General features: G+C 60.2%; 1 protein-coding gene and 1 long non-coding RNA gene across 3 annotated transcripts; one reads left to right on the top strand and one right to left on the bottom strand.

Annotated features, from left to right (window-relative positions):
* Positions 1-3,562: 3,562 nt before the first annotated feature.
* Positions 3,563-6,049, bottom strand: LOC131832655 (uncharacterized). Of its 2 annotated transcripts, none has more exons than XR_009354129.1 (3): positions 5,935-6,049; positions 4,097-4,266; positions 3,563-3,898 (listed from the first exon to the last, which is right to left on the bottom strand). It is a non-coding gene; the product is annotated as an uncharacterized LOC131832655 (long non-coding RNA). The 2 variants fall into 2 exon arrangements; XR_009354128.1 differs by lacking the exon at positions 5,935-6,049 and adding an exon at positions 5,779-5,912.
* On the top strand, positions 5,750-15,344 carry MGAT4B (alpha-1,3-mannosyl-glycoprotein 4-beta-N-acetylglucosaminyltransferase B). The gene is made up of 15 exons (XM_059175908.1): positions 5,750-5,883; positions 10,942-11,127; positions 11,218-11,358; positions 11,442-11,575; positions 11,989-12,035; positions 12,349-12,462; positions 12,646-12,721; positions 12,836-12,950; positions 13,259-13,389; positions 13,506-13,613; positions 13,711-13,904; positions 14,317-14,395; positions 14,479-14,566; positions 14,664-14,776; positions 14,862-15,344. The coding sequence occupies exons 1-15, from the start codon at positions 5,787-5,789 to the stop codon at positions 14,883-14,885; spliced, it is 1,647 nt and encodes a 548-aa protein (XP_059031891.1). The 5' UTR covers positions 5,750-5,786; the 3' UTR covers positions 14,886-15,344.
* Positions 15,345-16,270: the final 926 nt, after the last annotated feature.

Below are 16,270 nucleotides of genomic sequence, written 5' to 3'. Positions count from 1 at the left end.
GGGGCCCCCAATGACAAGGATCCTCTGCACAATGCCGGCCAGCAGCCCGGGGCTCAGCTGTGACCCTGTGGTGCCTTCAGACCCCTGGCAGGTTCCTGTTGGTCATCCATTCAGATAATCACAGTAAAACACTCACCAAGTGCTTCTCTTTTGCCAGGAAGCAGTCTGAATATTTTATGTATGAACTTACCTGCTCCCCTGAGGTAACGTCACACCGTTCCAGCCCAGGACCTGAGACAAGAGCCCCGTAAGACTAATAGGCCAGAGCATGTCTTTATTTGCCAATGTCAAATCTTCTGTCCCTGTCGGGGAAGCCCATAATGTTCAGACAGTCACACCTGAAAGCCTGGGCAGGAACTACCACAACCAGAGTTCCCCAACGACCTGTGAGAGATGCCTGGCTTTGAGAAATATACCGTTATTAAATCATGGAAATGTGTGGTTATGAAGCCTATCCTGACTGATTATTATCCCCACTTTTCACCCCAGGGAATGAGGCAGAGAAAAGATTCAGTAACTTGCCCAGAATCAGGATTATGAACCCAGGCAGGCTGCCTCTCTAGTCCACGCTCTCGACCTCAACAATATACAATCCCCTGAAGGTTGTCCTGTACCTATCAACTTCATCTCCAAAACCCTGTCCCCCATTCCAGACTGTCTTGCTCCCAGATGCCTGCATCAGGGCATCTACCTCTACCACTACCCTTTTAGGTTCAGTACCTAGGGCCTGTGAATTAAACTGACCAAAAAAAAAAAAAAAAAAAAAAGATTAGCAAGAGAAAAGTCAGAATTCTATTTCAGTACTAGGCAGTTAGAATTTGGGGGCTGATAGCCCAACTTAATAGGGAAAGCAGAGGAGGAGCTGGTACTTAGGAGGGAAACAAAAGACTTCTAGGAAAGATAAATGGCTGCTCAGGAGAACGGATGAGAGGTATTAATTGATGGTTTTATAACAATGGGCTTATCACATTATAACAACCACTCTGAAGGGGATTTAGAACAACTGAGTTATTTTGGGAGGCCTTGCTTTCAGGCATATAAGGGAGTTCAAGGAAAAGCCTATTTTCAGATGCTTTCAGCTCGATACAATTTTCATGCCCCAGTGATGTATTCTGGACTCCTTCACCTACAAGGGCCCTTTGCTCATCTCCCTGCTTCCTTTCTGCCTCCCTCCAGCCCCTTCCACACACCTCTCCCCTCTTGCTGTAGTGATCTTTTCAAAATGTCAGTATGACCATCTCAGTCCCTGGTTTGGATGCTCCCCGTAGCTCCAAGGGTAAAACCCCCAACCCCTGACAAGGTGTGCAAGGACTTGCTCCCCACCCACCCCTTCTCTCACTGAGCTGTAGGGACTCCTTCCATGGCTGATCCAGCTGACCCCCTCTGCTGGGGCCAGTCCTCCTTCTCCCCTGGGGCATATCACTAACCTCATCTCCCCAGGAAGGCCCACTATCTTCGGACAAAGAAACTTCCCCCACTGTAAGCTTTCTGAGCTCCATGGACTTTACCTTTCCAGGACTGGATGGAGTGGCCAGAGACAGGATGCCGGCTGGGTAGTGTCCCGGCTAGTGTCCCTGGTATCATTGGTGACTCAGGCATGTCTGACACACGGCGAACACTCAGAACATTGGTTATGAATGAAAATGGAAATGAGGTGTCCAAGGAAAGAAGGGACTGCTGAGGGCCAAGGTGAGGCTTAGGGCAGGACTTCTAAACTCTCAGGGGGCAGGAGATTCCCTTAGCACCCGGAAAGGACAAAACATGCTTAGAACCATGTTTTGAAATATATTAAAATATATTGCATTACACAAGGAGTACTAATATTGAAATGCAATTATCAAAATATAAAAACACGGGGCGCCTGGGTGGCTCAGTGGGTTAAAGCCTCTGCCTTCAGCTCAGGTCATGATCCCAGGGTCCTAGTATCCTAGAGCCCCACATCGGGCTCTCTGCTCAGCAGGGAGCCTGCTTCCTCCTCTCTCTCTTCCTGCCTCTCTGCCTACTTGTGATCTCTCTGTCAAATAAATAAATAAATATATATATATATATATATATATATATATACACACACACAAATGTGGGAGGTGCCTGCCTAGCTGGCTTGGTCCATGAACTCTTGATCTCAGGGTCCTGAATTTGAGCCCCACGTTGGAGGGGGGCTTGAATTCATGAGCCTGAGCTCATGACCCTGAGATCAAGGGTCCTGTGCTTTACCAACCGAGCCAGGTGCTGCACCTGTGATTCTTTATTAACTCATTCCATTAAAACATAGAGAGGTAAGGCTGATAAACACCAGAATCACCAAGCAGAAGTGTGTCACTGCTCTTCAGAGGCACCTGCGACACCCGCAGTCTGAAAATCCCTGAAATTTCTGTTCAGTGGTCTCAAATACCACTCATTCTGCCCAACTTCCCTCGCCTCTGTTCATAACTGGAGGAAATGCTGCATTGCAGTTACAGATTAGTAAACATATAAGATGGATTTTTTTTTTTTCTTTCTCATCTTATCTCCTAGACCTTCCCAGTTCCAGGTCCCTGGACCACAGGTTGAGAAGCCCAGGAGAAAAGGATGGAAAGACCAGCCATTGCCAAGGGCCATGCCAGAAAATCTCTAGGAAGGCAAAGTGGGCTGAGGGTTGGCAGGTGATCGCGATATGGGGGAGTTTTCACTCTGTCGGAGGCAAGACAAGGGAAGAAGGACAAACAGCTTGGAGTCTGGGGAGAGAGCAGGACTGTTCTGTACCTGTTTGGCTCCCTGCTTTCTCCTGGATGGGGATCAGAGTTGCCAACCCCGGCACAGAAGCTGAACCCTTGGGTGAGGGGGTCCTGCTCCCCAGACCTGAAAGGGCCTGGAGGGAGTCTGGCTGTGGACAGTCCCTGGGGAATGAATTATTTCAAGGGCACAGAGAGCAGTGGAAAACTGCATGGGGGCTCAGCAAATGCTCCCGTTTCAAAGGAGAAAGGTAGGAGTCTTCCAGGAGCTGGGACGGCAAGACCCCCACCACAGTGGCAGAATGAATGAATGAATGAATCCAGGAACAAATGCATTAAGGAACACCCAGCCTCCCCTCCCGGGGATGTCACTTCTGCAAGCTTCTGTTCTCTTGCCAGGACCACCCCACTTCCAGCCCCTTTCTGGTGGCAGCACCGGCTTTCTTGGGGATGTCCCTTCTCTCCCTCAGCTTACAATCCCAGAAGGACATTCGGGCATAGCATTGACAAACTGGCAGGTGTGTGGGGAATCCCTCCTGGGGAAGACTGCTTCCCCAGGACCCCTGTGGCTGCCCAACCACCGGCTCAGGTGTGTGGCCCCCTCCAGCCTAGAGCCGCTAGCCCCTTTCCCACTCCCCTTCACTCCAGACCTTACACTTCCCAAAGTTGATCACCACCCTTCTCTCCCACCATGGCCCTGGATAGTCCCATTCTTGATAGAGGTCTTGCAATCCCCAGGATTCTGTCTCCATCCCTGGGGCACCCCTAATTCCAGTTCCTCCTCCCCAAAGCCACAGTGTCCATGGGAGGGGACTCAGATGAGTTTCCCAAACTTTTGTCATAGACAAGCCATCTCTTTAATTTTTATTGATTTAATAATTTTCCTTAAATCAACCCGCTTTTAAACTTAAATAGACATTTAGAAAAATGTTAAAACCCCTGTATCACAGTCCAGATGAAAAACCATTATCCCTTGCCACAACCAGTAGATGCCCTGTAAAAACACAGGAACACAGTTTCCTTCAGAAGATTCCAACAGGGGCGCCTGGGTAGCTCAGTGGGTTAAAGCCTCTGCCTTCTGCTAAGGTCATGATCCCAGAGTCCTCTCTGCTCAGTCAGGAGCCGGCTTCCTCTTCTCTCTGCCTGCCTCTCTGCCTACTTGTGATCTCTATCTGTCAAATAAAAATCTTAAAAAAAAAAAAAAAAAGACTCCAACAATGGCTCAGTGGGTTAAGAGCCTGCCTTCGGCTCTTTGATCCCAGGGTCCTGGGTTCCGGCTGGGAGTCTGCTTCTCCCTCTCAGACCCCTTCCTTTGCTCCTCCCCCTTGCTCATGCGTCCCAGTTCTCTTTCTCTCTGGAATAAAAAAAGGCGGGGGGGGGGGCACCTGGGTGGCTGAGTTGGTTGGGCAACGGCCTTCCTCTTGGGTCATGATCCCAGAGTCCTGGGATGGAGTCCTGAGTGGAGCTTCCTGCTGCCGGTGAAGCCTTCTTCTCCCTCTCCTCCCTGCTCTTGCCCTCTCTCACTATCTGTCTCGCTCTCTCCAATAAATAAAACCTTAAAAAAGAAGAAGGAAAAGAATCCAACAAGGCCTCGTGTCAGTTCATAAAGTTCATTAGGGGGCCCCTGGGTGGCTCAGTCGGTTAAGTGATGGACTCTTGGTTTGGGCTCAGGTCATGCTCTTGAGGTCCCGCCATGGGGCCCAGGAACAACCGGCTCCGGCTCAGCGTGGAATCTGCTTAGACTCTCTCTCCTTACTTGCTCCCGGCATAAATACTCTACCGAGGCTCCTGCCCAGACCCTCCCGTGCTCCCTGGAGCACATCCTATCCCCAGATGTGGACCCGGTCTGGAAGGAAAAACAAACCCCCAGCAACTCCTGGTCTGAAGCCTCTCCCACCGGGCGGAGCCTGCGAGCAATGCTGGGAACCAGGACTCTAGGAACTGAAAAAGGGGGCTCCCCAAATGTCCGGCCCGAACCTCAGGAGGACGAATCCTTTCACCGTTTGCAGTTTGCACCCTCCCCGGTTTCACCGAGGGCTGGGGAAAGAAGAAAGGCCGGAGCGCCCCGCGGTGAGGGGAGAGGCGAAGGACCGCGAGGGGCTGTGGCCCGCCTCACCCTGAGGTTCCCCCTGCCTCCCACCCACCCGCGCCACCCCGGGAGCCAGCCCCCCTCTGGACTGGCCACCGTGCCCAACACCCGCGTAACAGCGGCTCTTTTGCTCGGGAAAACGGCCCGCTGCCCGCACTCTGCGGAGCAGGAGCGCCTCCGGCAGCCCCCCGCGCGCCCTCATCCCGCCGACTGAGAAAGATTCTGGAAGGGGAAGCGCCCGGGGCGCGGTGCAGGCAGCAGCCACACGGGCCGGCCTCCCAGCTCTAGGCACGGCCAGCTCCAGCTGCACCTCACCCCCTCCTGCCGGCCCGAGGGTCCCGGGGTAAAGGGGACGTGGGGTCCGGGGTTCAGCTAGAGAGGGGCAGTGGGTCCTAATGGAGAGGTTAAGAAACCGGGGTCCAGGCCGCCGCTCCCCACCCCCGGCTCGCCACTTACCCCGCAGCCGACCTGCACTCGCGAAGGCCCCGGCCTCGACCTACCCGAGGCGGCCCGACGCCGAGGCCGCGCGAGCCCACGCAGGGAGCCACCGTCCCGGGCCGCGCGGGCAGGATCCCGGGAGCCGCTACCCCACCCCGCCCCCTCGCGGTGCTGGCGGCGGCAGCGGGTGATGCGGCCCCTTTAAATCTGGGCCGCCCCGCCCTGCGCTGCCGACTCCGCGGCGGCCCCGGATCCAGGCCGGGCCGCGGCTCTCGCCGCCCAGCCTCGCCGAGCCCAGCCCGGCCCGGCCCAGCCGCCCAGTCGAGGCCGCCCGCGCCGCCCGCCCCGCGCCGGCGAGCCGTCAGCGCGGCGCCCAGCCCTTGTCTCCGGCGCCGCCCGCCCGCGCCCCCGCCCGGCCCCGGGCCCCCAGCCCCATCCCGCCCCGGGGCCGGGGCCCCCCGATCGCCTCCCGGCCCCACGCGCCCCGGCCCCGGCTCCCCGGGCCATGCGGCCTCGGCCCCGCCGGCGCCCGCCGCGCACCCGAGGAGATGAGGCTCCGCAATGGCACCTTCCTGACGCTGCTGCTCTTCTGCCTGTGCGCCTTCCTCTCGCTCTCCTGGTACGCGGCGCTCAGCGGCCAGAAAGGTGAGCCCCTCCCCCGCCGGGCCCCGCGCTGCGTCCCGCACCTGGGCTCACCTGGGCGCCGGCGGCCGGAGCGGGGTCCGGCCGGCGGCCGCGGGAGGCGGCCGGAAGCCGACACAGGCGCCCCTTCCCCGCCCGGGCGGCGCGGGAGGACGCCCCTCCCATCCTCGCCCCCACTTGTTTGCTGCGGGAATAGCGAAATCCTCCTCCGGCCTGGGCTGGGCCGCCGGGGCCGAGCGGTCAGCGGGGGCCCGGGGCAGCGCTCCGGACCGCGGGACCGGCCTCGGTGAGTACGGCTGCGCCCGTACTAGGGCTGGTCGCTCCCGCGGGCGACCTGGGGACCTTGGAGTTTCCAGAGAGGGACAGAGACACAAGGTCAGGAGATGGTCGTGGCCAAGTGGCCCCAAGGTACCTTCTCCAGGCACCTGGGCAGGAGCAGGTGCAGTGTCCCTGAGACAGGTGCCAGGGGGCAGCCCGGCTGCACCCTCCACCCCACACCACCTCTCCACCCCAGCGTAAGGTGGGGGGCCGCTCTCTGGGGCCTCCGCTGCCCTCCTTCATGACGTCTGGCCCCAGGATTCCTCGGCGGGGACCTGGGTGCTGGGGGAGAACTCCCGTGGCTGCTGGCCCGCCGCTGGCCTGGAGAGTAGCCCGTCGAGCCTCGGCTACCCGTTAACTTTTTTCGTGTGGTCTCATCAGACCTCCACCCCTCCACCTGAAGTTTGGACAGGCTGGCCAGACTACCACCACTCCTCTGAGCTTGGTCTGCACACCTGGGGATGGGGGCAGGGGCAGGCTGCAGCTCTGGCTGAAGTCCCTTGATGTTGGTTGGGACTGGGACGCTGGGGCTGAGGAGGCCCTCACAGGCCTCATTCCCCCTGGCCTGCTGCATAGGAGCCTCCGGGAAAAGCTGCTTCCTTCCTGCCTCCTGGCCTTCCTGCGGGAAGTCTAAGCGGGATGGGCTGGGGCCAGCTGACCCTCTGCCTCCCTCCTACCTCCTGCTTCCCTCTTTTCTCAACCCCATGCTACATGAAGCTGGAGGAGGGACGCCTGAGGGAGGCTCTGGAAACTTCCTGACCCTCCAAGCCCCAACGACCCCCACCTGTCTCTCCTGCCTAACCAGCACCCAGCCTGCTGCGGTCCACTGGCCTGTTTGGGTCAGGGCCTTAAGGCTCCAGGGGCCCTGAAGGGAGATCCCTGGGGCCTGGCACAGGGAGGGCATGGCTGGGGCAGAGTTCTCCAGAAGACTGTAGGTTGGGTGTGTCACCTGGGAGAAGGCACGGATGGGGCAGAGTCCTCTGTAGGTGGGTGTGTCATCAGGAGAAAAGCATGTGAGACCTTTGGGACAGTAGCCACATAAGCAGGGTGGCATGGAGAGCAGGGTGGGCCTGGATCCAATGCGCTGGGACACACCTGTCTGCCCGTGAGTGGGCTGATGAGCCCTTGCACCCCATCCTCAGCCAGGCCGCGGTTCCTGTGCGCCTCCTGCAACAGCCACGTGCCCTCATCCTGAGATCAGGAGTTGCAGTGCAGATGTCCCCCCGCACAACCCCTTCTCTGGGAGCCTGGCTGGCCCAGGGAACTGACCTCCAGGAGCAGCAGAGGGACAGCGGACACCAGAAGCTCCATCCAGGGCCCACCATCTCCAAGGGGGCCATCCAGGAGGCTGGCACTCCAAGCCAAAGACATGTGGGGCTCAGAGGCAGGGGTCCTCACAGAAGCCCAAAAGCATGTGAGGCACGGTGACAGGGTGACCAGGCACTTCTCTGTCAAAGGCTCTTCCTCTTTTAGGGGGCCCGGCAAAGCCAGGTCTTTGGAGGCCTCAAGAAGAGCCTGAATCTGGGCTCTTAGGCAAACCCTTCTACTTTGTACGAGTAGACACCTGCACGTGGGGAGGCCGGGCCTGACCCCAGCTTCTGGCTGCAGTAAAGTGAGGGATTTAGGACAGGGCTAGCCCAGGCACAGTACAGAGGGGAAGGGCAGAAGAACCCGGATCAGTAAGAAAGGTAGGCTGAGAGCCAAAGAGGAAGGAGGCAGTAGGAGCAGGTGGCTTCCTGGAAGCTTAGGGCCAAGGGCCAAGAAGGATACCCAGGCCTTGGCCAGCTGGACCCTGCATCCGGGTTTGGGGCCCACTTTCATAACCAGCCTTGACCAGATTTGTGCAACAGCTCCACTAGCACTCAGGCTCTGGCCCTGAGCCAAGCACCTGCTGCAGACCCATCCCCAGGGAGAACAGCAGACCCTGTAGGGCTGGCCTCAGCCCTGCCCAGCATCCCAGCAGCACCCTCCTTGCCCCCTTTGAGGGAGTTTGTGAGGCCTGGAGAGGAGACCACCCCGGGCCCACCTGCACATTAACCCCACCCCTTCACTGGTCCTAACACCTGCCTGTGCCCCTCGGAGTCTGTTTCCCCTTCCCTAAGTACATGCCACATGGCCTGTGCCTGGCTTGGCTCTTAAATCTGTTTCTTCAATCAAGGGGGAACCAGGGGAGGACTGTGGTCGGTCCTTGGTCCTCAGGTGACCTGATTACTTTGTCTTTGGGTGGAAAGAGGAGTGGGAAAGGCGCCTTTGTGGGGCCCCAGCTGCTGTCCTTCCGTAGGGCCAGCTGCACCCGGGCCAGGCCTCCACCCTTCCTCCCTGGGCTAGGAAGGTGTGCAGAGAGAGAAGCCAAAGTGCCCTCAGCCCTAGCTCCCAGGAACTTCTGTCCCTTTGACCCTCCCCTCCCTTGAGCCACCTCCCTAGCCTGTTCACCGTGGCAGTCCAGCCACCCAGCCTGAAAAGGTCGTAGGGGTGCCAGGATGGCTTTGCAGAGCCCCACCACCTAAGGCTCAGCCCAGGGGGACAGAGCTTGAGTTTCCAGCTTTGAGAGGCAAAGACAGTGGACCCAGGGACATCAGGGACGATGGTCCAGTTGGGGACCTTGTAGGCAGGGCAGGAGCAGGGCAGGATGCTGAGGGACAGGGCCTGTGGTGTGGAGGGAAAGAACAGAAGGGTTGGTGTGGGCCTATTGCCTTCTGGTAAACAGAGGAAGTTCAGGACCCGGGGTTGGGGAGGCCCCTAGGAAGGGAGGCCAGGGTAGGGAGCAGGCTGGACCCAGGCCTCGGTGGCCAGGGTGATTCAGGTGCCCACGGCTGCCCATCTGGCTTGTCTGCCCAAGCAGGTGAAGGTGGAACAAAGCTTAGTCTACACAAGAGAGAAGGCCTGGGAGGCCTCCTCCCTCCCCCAACTTCACAGAGCAGCTCTGAACTCCCTCCCAGGCCCTGAGCACTCCAGTCCCCGTTTCCTGTGGGACCGCTGCCCCAGAGGAAGAAGCTCATGGTGCCTGGTGCCACCCCACTCTGAGCAGGGTGGGTGAGTGCTTGATGGGGGTGGTTGGCTCCTGTTCAAGGGGTCAAGTTTCCAGGGTAACCGGGCCACTGAACCCAGCACAGAGCCTCACAGATCTTGTAACCTGACTCTCCCCTCCCTCCTCCTGCAGGGCTGTCCCTGTGGGGCCAGCAGATGAGTCTGGAGTGCCTTAGGGAGGGCCGGCTTGGCTCACCTCCCCAGCCTCCCCCTCCCTCCGCACACCCTCCACCCCCTTCCGCTTCCCCTTGGATTTAGCTCTTAGACCTCTGCCCCTTGCAGTTTAAGGGGGGAGGGGTATCCTGAGATGACAGAAATTTGCCTTGGTCATGACCTTTGGTGCACATTGCTGGGTGGGGTGGCCACTATCCTGGGGCATTCTGGGGGCTGGGACCCCATGGAGAAATCAAGAAACAGAAGAGCTGCCTAGGGTTGAGAGGGGGAGATCTGGAAGGTTTCCTGGACTTGAACACTGGACTTTGAAACTAGGCCTCGAAGGCTTCATGGGTTTTCATTAGACCCAGAAAAGAAAAGGAGCTCCCAGGCAGAAGAGTGCACATGCGAAGACACAAATAGGAGACAAGGAAAAGCCGGTGTAGGGATGACAAATAGAGCAGAAGCGAGCTGAGAACAGTCCTTGAGTGCACAGCCCCACAGGACACGCCTGCACTGGCCACTGGTTGGGGGGGGGGGTTGTTGTTTGTCTCATTCTTGCTCACTGGTCCCTGCCAGACCAGTGGGGCCAGGTGCTTGGCATCCTGGGAATCCCTTTCCACTGTCAGCACCCTGGTGGTGCTCCCACCCTGCCTGCACCCATAATGCCCGCAGCTGGGACCCGGCTGGAGGTTGGGTCACAGGTCCTCCTGGGTGAGGGGGACACGTGCTTAGTACAGGTCTCCAGAGAGCCAGGCCCGTGGGCATTCGGAGCTGTGTCCCCTTGCAGCTGCTGACTCACTGAGTGACCCGGGAGTAGTTCCTCAATTTTGTCTATTCCTTGGAGCACAGGGAGGCCCTAACTGCAGCAGCTACCCCGCCGGGCTGGAGGGCGACAGAGAATCCAGAGCTGGTGCTTAGTGCAGAATGAGCACTGGGGCCCATTGCTACTTGGAGTACAGAATGAGAACCCAGGGAGGGCCACTCCCAGAGGGACTTGAGGCTGCCTGTGACCTCCTCTGTGAACACCAGTGGGGAGCAAAGGGCAGAAGCCAAGGGGGGAAAGGGGACAGGCCAGGGAGCTAAGAAGCCTTTTGAAGAAGGGCTGCGTCCTTGTGCCCTGGGGGATACCCTGGGCATCAACCCTCCTGGAAGGACTGGATACTGCAGAAAGAACCAAGAGGGGGTTTGGGAGCCACTGGGTGATAATTCAGTCTAAGGACTGCCCCACCTGGGGCTGGAAGTAACCCCGAAGCTCTCCTTCAGCTGTCCCCTCAAAAGTGAAGATAATGGGGGAGGGGGAGAGTACTGGAGAGTACTGATCCTGCCAGGGAGGATTTTTCTCCCCGCAGTGTGTCAGTGTGACCTCAAAGTGACCCTTATGCACACTCCCCCTGCGCGCACGCGCACACACACACACGGAGCTGGCATGTGCACAGGCACAAAAACAGATGTAGGTGGACCATCGCACGGATGGCACAAAAATGCGCGCGCGGGCACACTCTCCGGGCAGTAGGTCAGCGCTCGGCTGCCCCCTGGTGACAGCGTGCGAACTCCCCACAGGCGATGTGGTGGACGTGTACCAGCGGGAGTTCCTGGCGCTGCGTGACCGGCTGCATGCGGCTGAGCAGGAGAGCCTCAAGCGCTCCAAGGAGCTCAACCTGGTGCTGGACGAGATCAAGAGGGCCGTATCGGAGAGGCAGGCGCTGCGAGAGGGGGAGGGCAATCGCACCTGGGGCCGCCTAACTGGTGAGCGCGGGAGCGGCGCCCGCGGCGCCCGGGGAGGCGGGACGGATGGCAGGCCGCCTCGTCTGACCCGTCCCTCCCCGACCCGCTCAGAGGATCCACGACTGAAGCCGTGGAACGTCTCCCACAAGCACGTGCTGCACCTGCCCACCGTCTTCCATCACCTGCCTCACCTGCTGGCCAAGGAAAGCAGCCTGCAACCCGCCGTGCGCGTGGGCCAGGGCCGCACCGGAGGTAGGGGCAGGTCCCGGAAGGGGCTGGGCGGTGGGGGGCGGGCCCCACCATCCCGCAGGTACCGACTCCTCGCTCCCCTGCAGTGTCGGTAGTGATGGGCATCCCCAGCGTGCGGCGCGAGGTGCACTCGTACCTGACGGACACGCTGCACTCGCTCATCTCGGAGCTGAGCCCGCAGGAGAAGGAGGACTCGGTCATCGTGGTGCTGATCGCCGAGGCGAGTGGGCTTGGGGGCGGGGTGGGGGGCGGGTGGAGCATTCGGGAAACACAGGGCACGAAATAACAAGGAGGAGAAATGAAAACCGAGCAACATTCTGGAGGAAAACATTGCCAGAGGTTCGATTGTCAGTTTCATTCACAAATTTATGAAAAGTTAAAAAAAAAAAAAAAAGACCATTTCAGCGCCCCCTGGTGGAGACGCCAGTTACCTAGGCTGCCCCACCCCCAGGGCCCCGTGTACACAGGCCACACCTGTGGCCCCCAGGCCCAGACTTACTCGGCCCTCAGGATGGGGGGTTCACTCCCTTTGTGCATGGGGTCATCTGAAGCCCGCGCCCTTCCCCCAACCCCTTCTCCCAGAGCATTTGGGGTGGCAGTCAGTCTTAGGGAGGGTACTTGGTCTCCCCACAGACTGACCCACAGTACACCTCGGTGGTGACAGAGAACATCAAAGCCTTGTGAGTACTGACGGACCCATAAAACTGGTGGGGGGGAGGGGCTCTGCAGAGTGTTGGGCAGGCAGGTGCCTACTTCCCCTACATGATCCTGGCTTCTGATGTGGGAAAGGGGGCTACCTCTCTTCTCTGAAAGACAGTGGGTGTATAGAGGTGGCCCAGCCTCCTGGAGCCCCACTGCCTCCTTAGGGTGGGTGTGCTGTTCGGTGATGGCTGCCTGGGGGGCTTGAACAGAGGGACCGGGTCCAGCTAGCTCAGTGCTGCCCCAACTGCTGTGCCTAGAGACTGCCCACCCACTGGCCTTCCGTTCCCCCAGGTTCCCCACGGAGATCCATTCCGGGCTCCTGGAAGTCATCTCCCCTTCCCCCCACTTCTACCCTGACTTCTCCCGCCTCCGAGAGTCCTTTGGGGACCCCAAGGAGAGAGTCAGGTACGAGAACTCCCCCCTTCCCCGTGCACCCCGACCACCTGCCCACTGGTGCTGAGAACCCGGTCTGTGCGTGCCCAAGTTCCAGGCACTTCCTGGCAGTGCCTCCATTTCTCCATCAGAGAACCCCTGCATGGGGTTGGGGTGGTGGGTCTGAGCTCCTGAGCCCCTGCCCCTGCCCTGCAGGTGGAGGACCAAACAAAACCTCGATTACTGCTTCCTCATGATGTATGCGCAGTCCAAAGGCATCTACTACGTGCAGGTCAGCACTGAGACCCTGTTTTGCCCCTCATCGGCCCTGGCCCCTGGTGGTGAGCCCAGCCCCACCCTAGTGCCCATCCTGAGTTCAGCCCCCCTTCTACCCACCCCTGTGCAGCTGGAGGATGACATTGTCGCCAAGCCCAACTACCTGAGCACCATGAAGAACTTTGCACTCCAGCAGCCTTCAGAGGACTGGATGATCCTGGAGTTTTCCCAGCTGGGCTTCATTGGTGGGCCCCCCGCCCCCGCCCGGCCATGCCACAGACCTGACCAGGACCCCTCAGTCTGGCCGACCTTGGCCTCTCTGTCCTTGACCCTGCAGCCCTGGGACCACAGAACGTCATGCTTGCGAGCTTTGCTAGCCCCAGCTGGCCTGTTTCCCCTCGCCCTCTACCTCAGGATGTCGGGGTTCACCACACCTGTCTATCCCCTCTGTGCCCGCCCCTGCCTGCAGCTGGCCATGGGGCTTGCTGTGGGATCCTTCTTAGTGACCCCCCCACGCCCACCCAGCACCCCTTCCCCCCTTTCCCACCCCCAGGGAAGATGTTCAAGTCGCTGGACCTGAGCCTGATTGTGGAGTTCATCCTCATGTTCTACCGGGACAAGCCCATTGACTGGCTCCTGGACCACATTCTGTGGGTGAAGGTCTGCAACCCCGAGAAGGATGCGGTGAGCAAGGGCAACACCAAGGGCGGGGCGGGGCAGGGGGAGGCATGCAGCCTCCAGCATGGACTGACATAGGAGACAGCCAAGCTGGGCCCTCAGATATCCCTATCCCTCTGCAGAAGCACTGTGACCGGCAGAAGGCCAACCTGCGGATCCGCTTCAAGCCATCCCTCTTCCAGCACGTGGGCACACACTCCTCACTGGCTGGCAAGATCCAGAAACTGAAGGTGGGCTTTGCCACCCTTGGGCCTGGCTGGGGGTGGCAGGGCAAGTCCCCCTCGAGAGGGAGCCCTCTCTAAGTCTGCTATCCCTCCTCGGCGGCAGGACAAGGACTTTGGGAAGCAGGCACTGAGGAAGGAGCACGTGAACCCACCGGCCGAGGTGAGCACAAGCCTCAAGACATACCAGCACTTCACCCTGGAGAAGGCCTACCTGCGCGAGGATTTCTTCTGGGCCTTCACGCCTGCGGCCGGGGACTTCATCCGCTTCCGCTTCTTCCAGCCGCTGCGCCTTGAGCGGTCAGTGCTGGCACCCATAGGTCCACCCCGGGGGAGGCGAAGGGAGAACACCAGGGGATAGGCCTCACCATGTGCCCCTCTTGGGCCCCTAGCAAATGACTTAACCTCACCTTCCTCAGTGTCCTTATCTGAAGAGGAAGGTTCAGCATGGTAGGTACTAAGAATAAGGCAGTGCCCACAGTAGCTCTGTGACAGTGGCCCATCACCTTCGTCTTGCACAAACCAAAGTCTGCCCCCCAGGTGGTCCCCCGCCTGGCTCAGCGCCCCAGGGCTCACCTGCCACCCTCCTGGGCTAGACCTGGCCTTTTCTGTGCCAGATGGGGGCCAGGGCTGCACCACCACCTCTCCACCTCTCCCCCTCTCCCACCCCTCTCGCACTGCCGCAGCAACTCACAGGCCTGTCTGGCCACAGGTTCTTCTTCCGCAGTGGAAACATCGAGCACCCAGAGGACAAGCTCTTCAACACGTCAGTGGAGGTGCTGCCCTTTGATGTGAGTGTGGCAGGGGAAGGATGTGCTGGAAGCCTGGCCCCTCCCACCCCCACGGGCTTCAGCCCTTTTCTGTTGCCCCCCAGAACCCCCAGTCAGACAAGGAGGCCCTGCAGGAGGGCCGCTCAGCCACCCTCCGGTACCCTCGGAGCCCTGACGGCTACCTCCAGATAGGTGAGTTGGGGGCAGGCAGGCGGAGGCCCGGGTTGGGGGAATGGGGCTGGGCCGAGCCAGGGTCTAGGGCTCGAGGCTCAGCGCTGCCCTCCCTCAGGCTCCTTCTCCAAGGGTGTGGCAGAGGGCGAGGTGGACCCTGCCTTTGGCCCCCTGGAAGCACTGCGCCTCTCCATCCAGACGGACTCCCCAGTGTGGGTCATTCTGAGCGAGGTAAGCCAGGCAGGTCAGGGAGCCAGACCAGGGCTGAGCACCGAGGCCTCCCGCACCTCGCTGACCCTGAGCCCTGCTCTTCTAGATCTTCCTGAAAAAGGCCGACTAAGCCAAGGGCTTCTGAGGGTGCACTCTGGCCAGCCCTGAAGCCCCCTGGGAGACCCGGGATGTTGTCGCTGCTGCCCCGGAGGGCCCGGTGCCGCCGCCGCCCCAAGCCTGAGGGGTTCTGCCCGGCGCCCCGCTCCACAGGCCTGGGATCCCCGCTGGCCCGGAGGCCCCAGGAGCTGGTGCTGCCCCCGCCCGCCCGGCCGCGGGAGGAGGCAGGCGGCCCCCACACTGTGCCTGAGGCCGGCCCGTGCCGCCCGGAACCGTTCGCATCCCCGGCCGGCTCGAGCCAGGACGTTTTAGAAGAGCTTTTTCCTGGGCGCCCGCTGTCTCCGGCGCGAACACTGGAATGCATATACTACTTTATGTGCTGTGTTTTTTATTCTTGGATACATTTGATTTTTTCACGTAAGTCCACATATACTTCTATAAGAGCGTGACTTGTAATAAAGGGTTAATGAAGCGCGTGTCTCCTGTGTGAGTGCAGGTTCCCAGAGCTCCAGCCGGTGGCGGGAGGCCGGGCGCGGCCACCTCGGCCCGCCGCGCCGCGCAGCTCCGCACGACCTCAGCCGCACTTCCCCGAGGGCCCGGGCCTGGGGAGCGGTGACTCGAGGGTGGAGGCGGTGCGGAATCCCGGGCCGGGAGCCCAAAGCCGCCTCCGCTTCCGGACGACTGCCCCCGCCCCCAGCCAAGCACGTCCCCTAACACCCATCGTCCCGCCGCCAACTGCCTGTTCCTCTCAAACGCGAGGCATCCCGGATCTCCCACTTCGTGAGTCCCAGCCCTGCTCTAGTCTTCAGTCCCCAAGGCCCGGCTCATCCCGCCACGCCCCCCACCCCCGGTATCTGACATATTTTAGGGTCTCCCGCCCACGTTGGGGCCTGTGCACGCGCGGCTGCCCAGCCTGGAAAGCTCCTCTCTTCTGCAGACTGGGCTAAAAAATCTCCTCTTTAGGGACGCTGTCCGGCCAGCAGGCCTTGTCCAGGTTTGGTCACCCAAGGCACCCGGGCGCCCCTCCCCCGCCCCCCAGAGCGCCTGTCACAGCTACGTTGCCTGCACTGGTCGTCGCCCCCACGGCTGCGCGCCAGGGTGTCTGAACATCTACACCGTGCTGGACGCCAGGCACCAAGTACTGACCGGAAAATGTCCCTGGTGTCAGCTGTGAAAGCCAGGGGACGAGGAAGAGGGCGGTAGGGGGACAGTGAAGAGGCAGCAGGCCTTAGAGGAGGGGACAGGCGAGGAAAGCGTAGAACGCAGGGAAGAGGAGCCGTGGGGTGAACCCTGGCGAAAAGGGCTGCCCCAGGGCCAAAGAGGGCCCTGTCCTTCCGCAGCACCCCACCCTCCGGGAAGCCCACCGGCCGCCGCGGCTCGGGGCTGGGCTCCACGGCA

Source organism: Mustela lutreola, chromosome 5, assembly GCF_030435805.1.
Source record: "Mustela lutreola isolate mMusLut2 chromosome 5, mMusLut2.pri, whole genome shotgun sequence".
NCBI classification, from domain to species: domain Eukaryota; kingdom Metazoa; phylum Chordata; class Mammalia; order Carnivora; family Mustelidae; genus Mustela; species Mustela lutreola.
The sequence above is the reverse complement of the archived record's forward strand: the minus strand, read 5'-3'. Positions and strand labels throughout refer to the sequence as shown.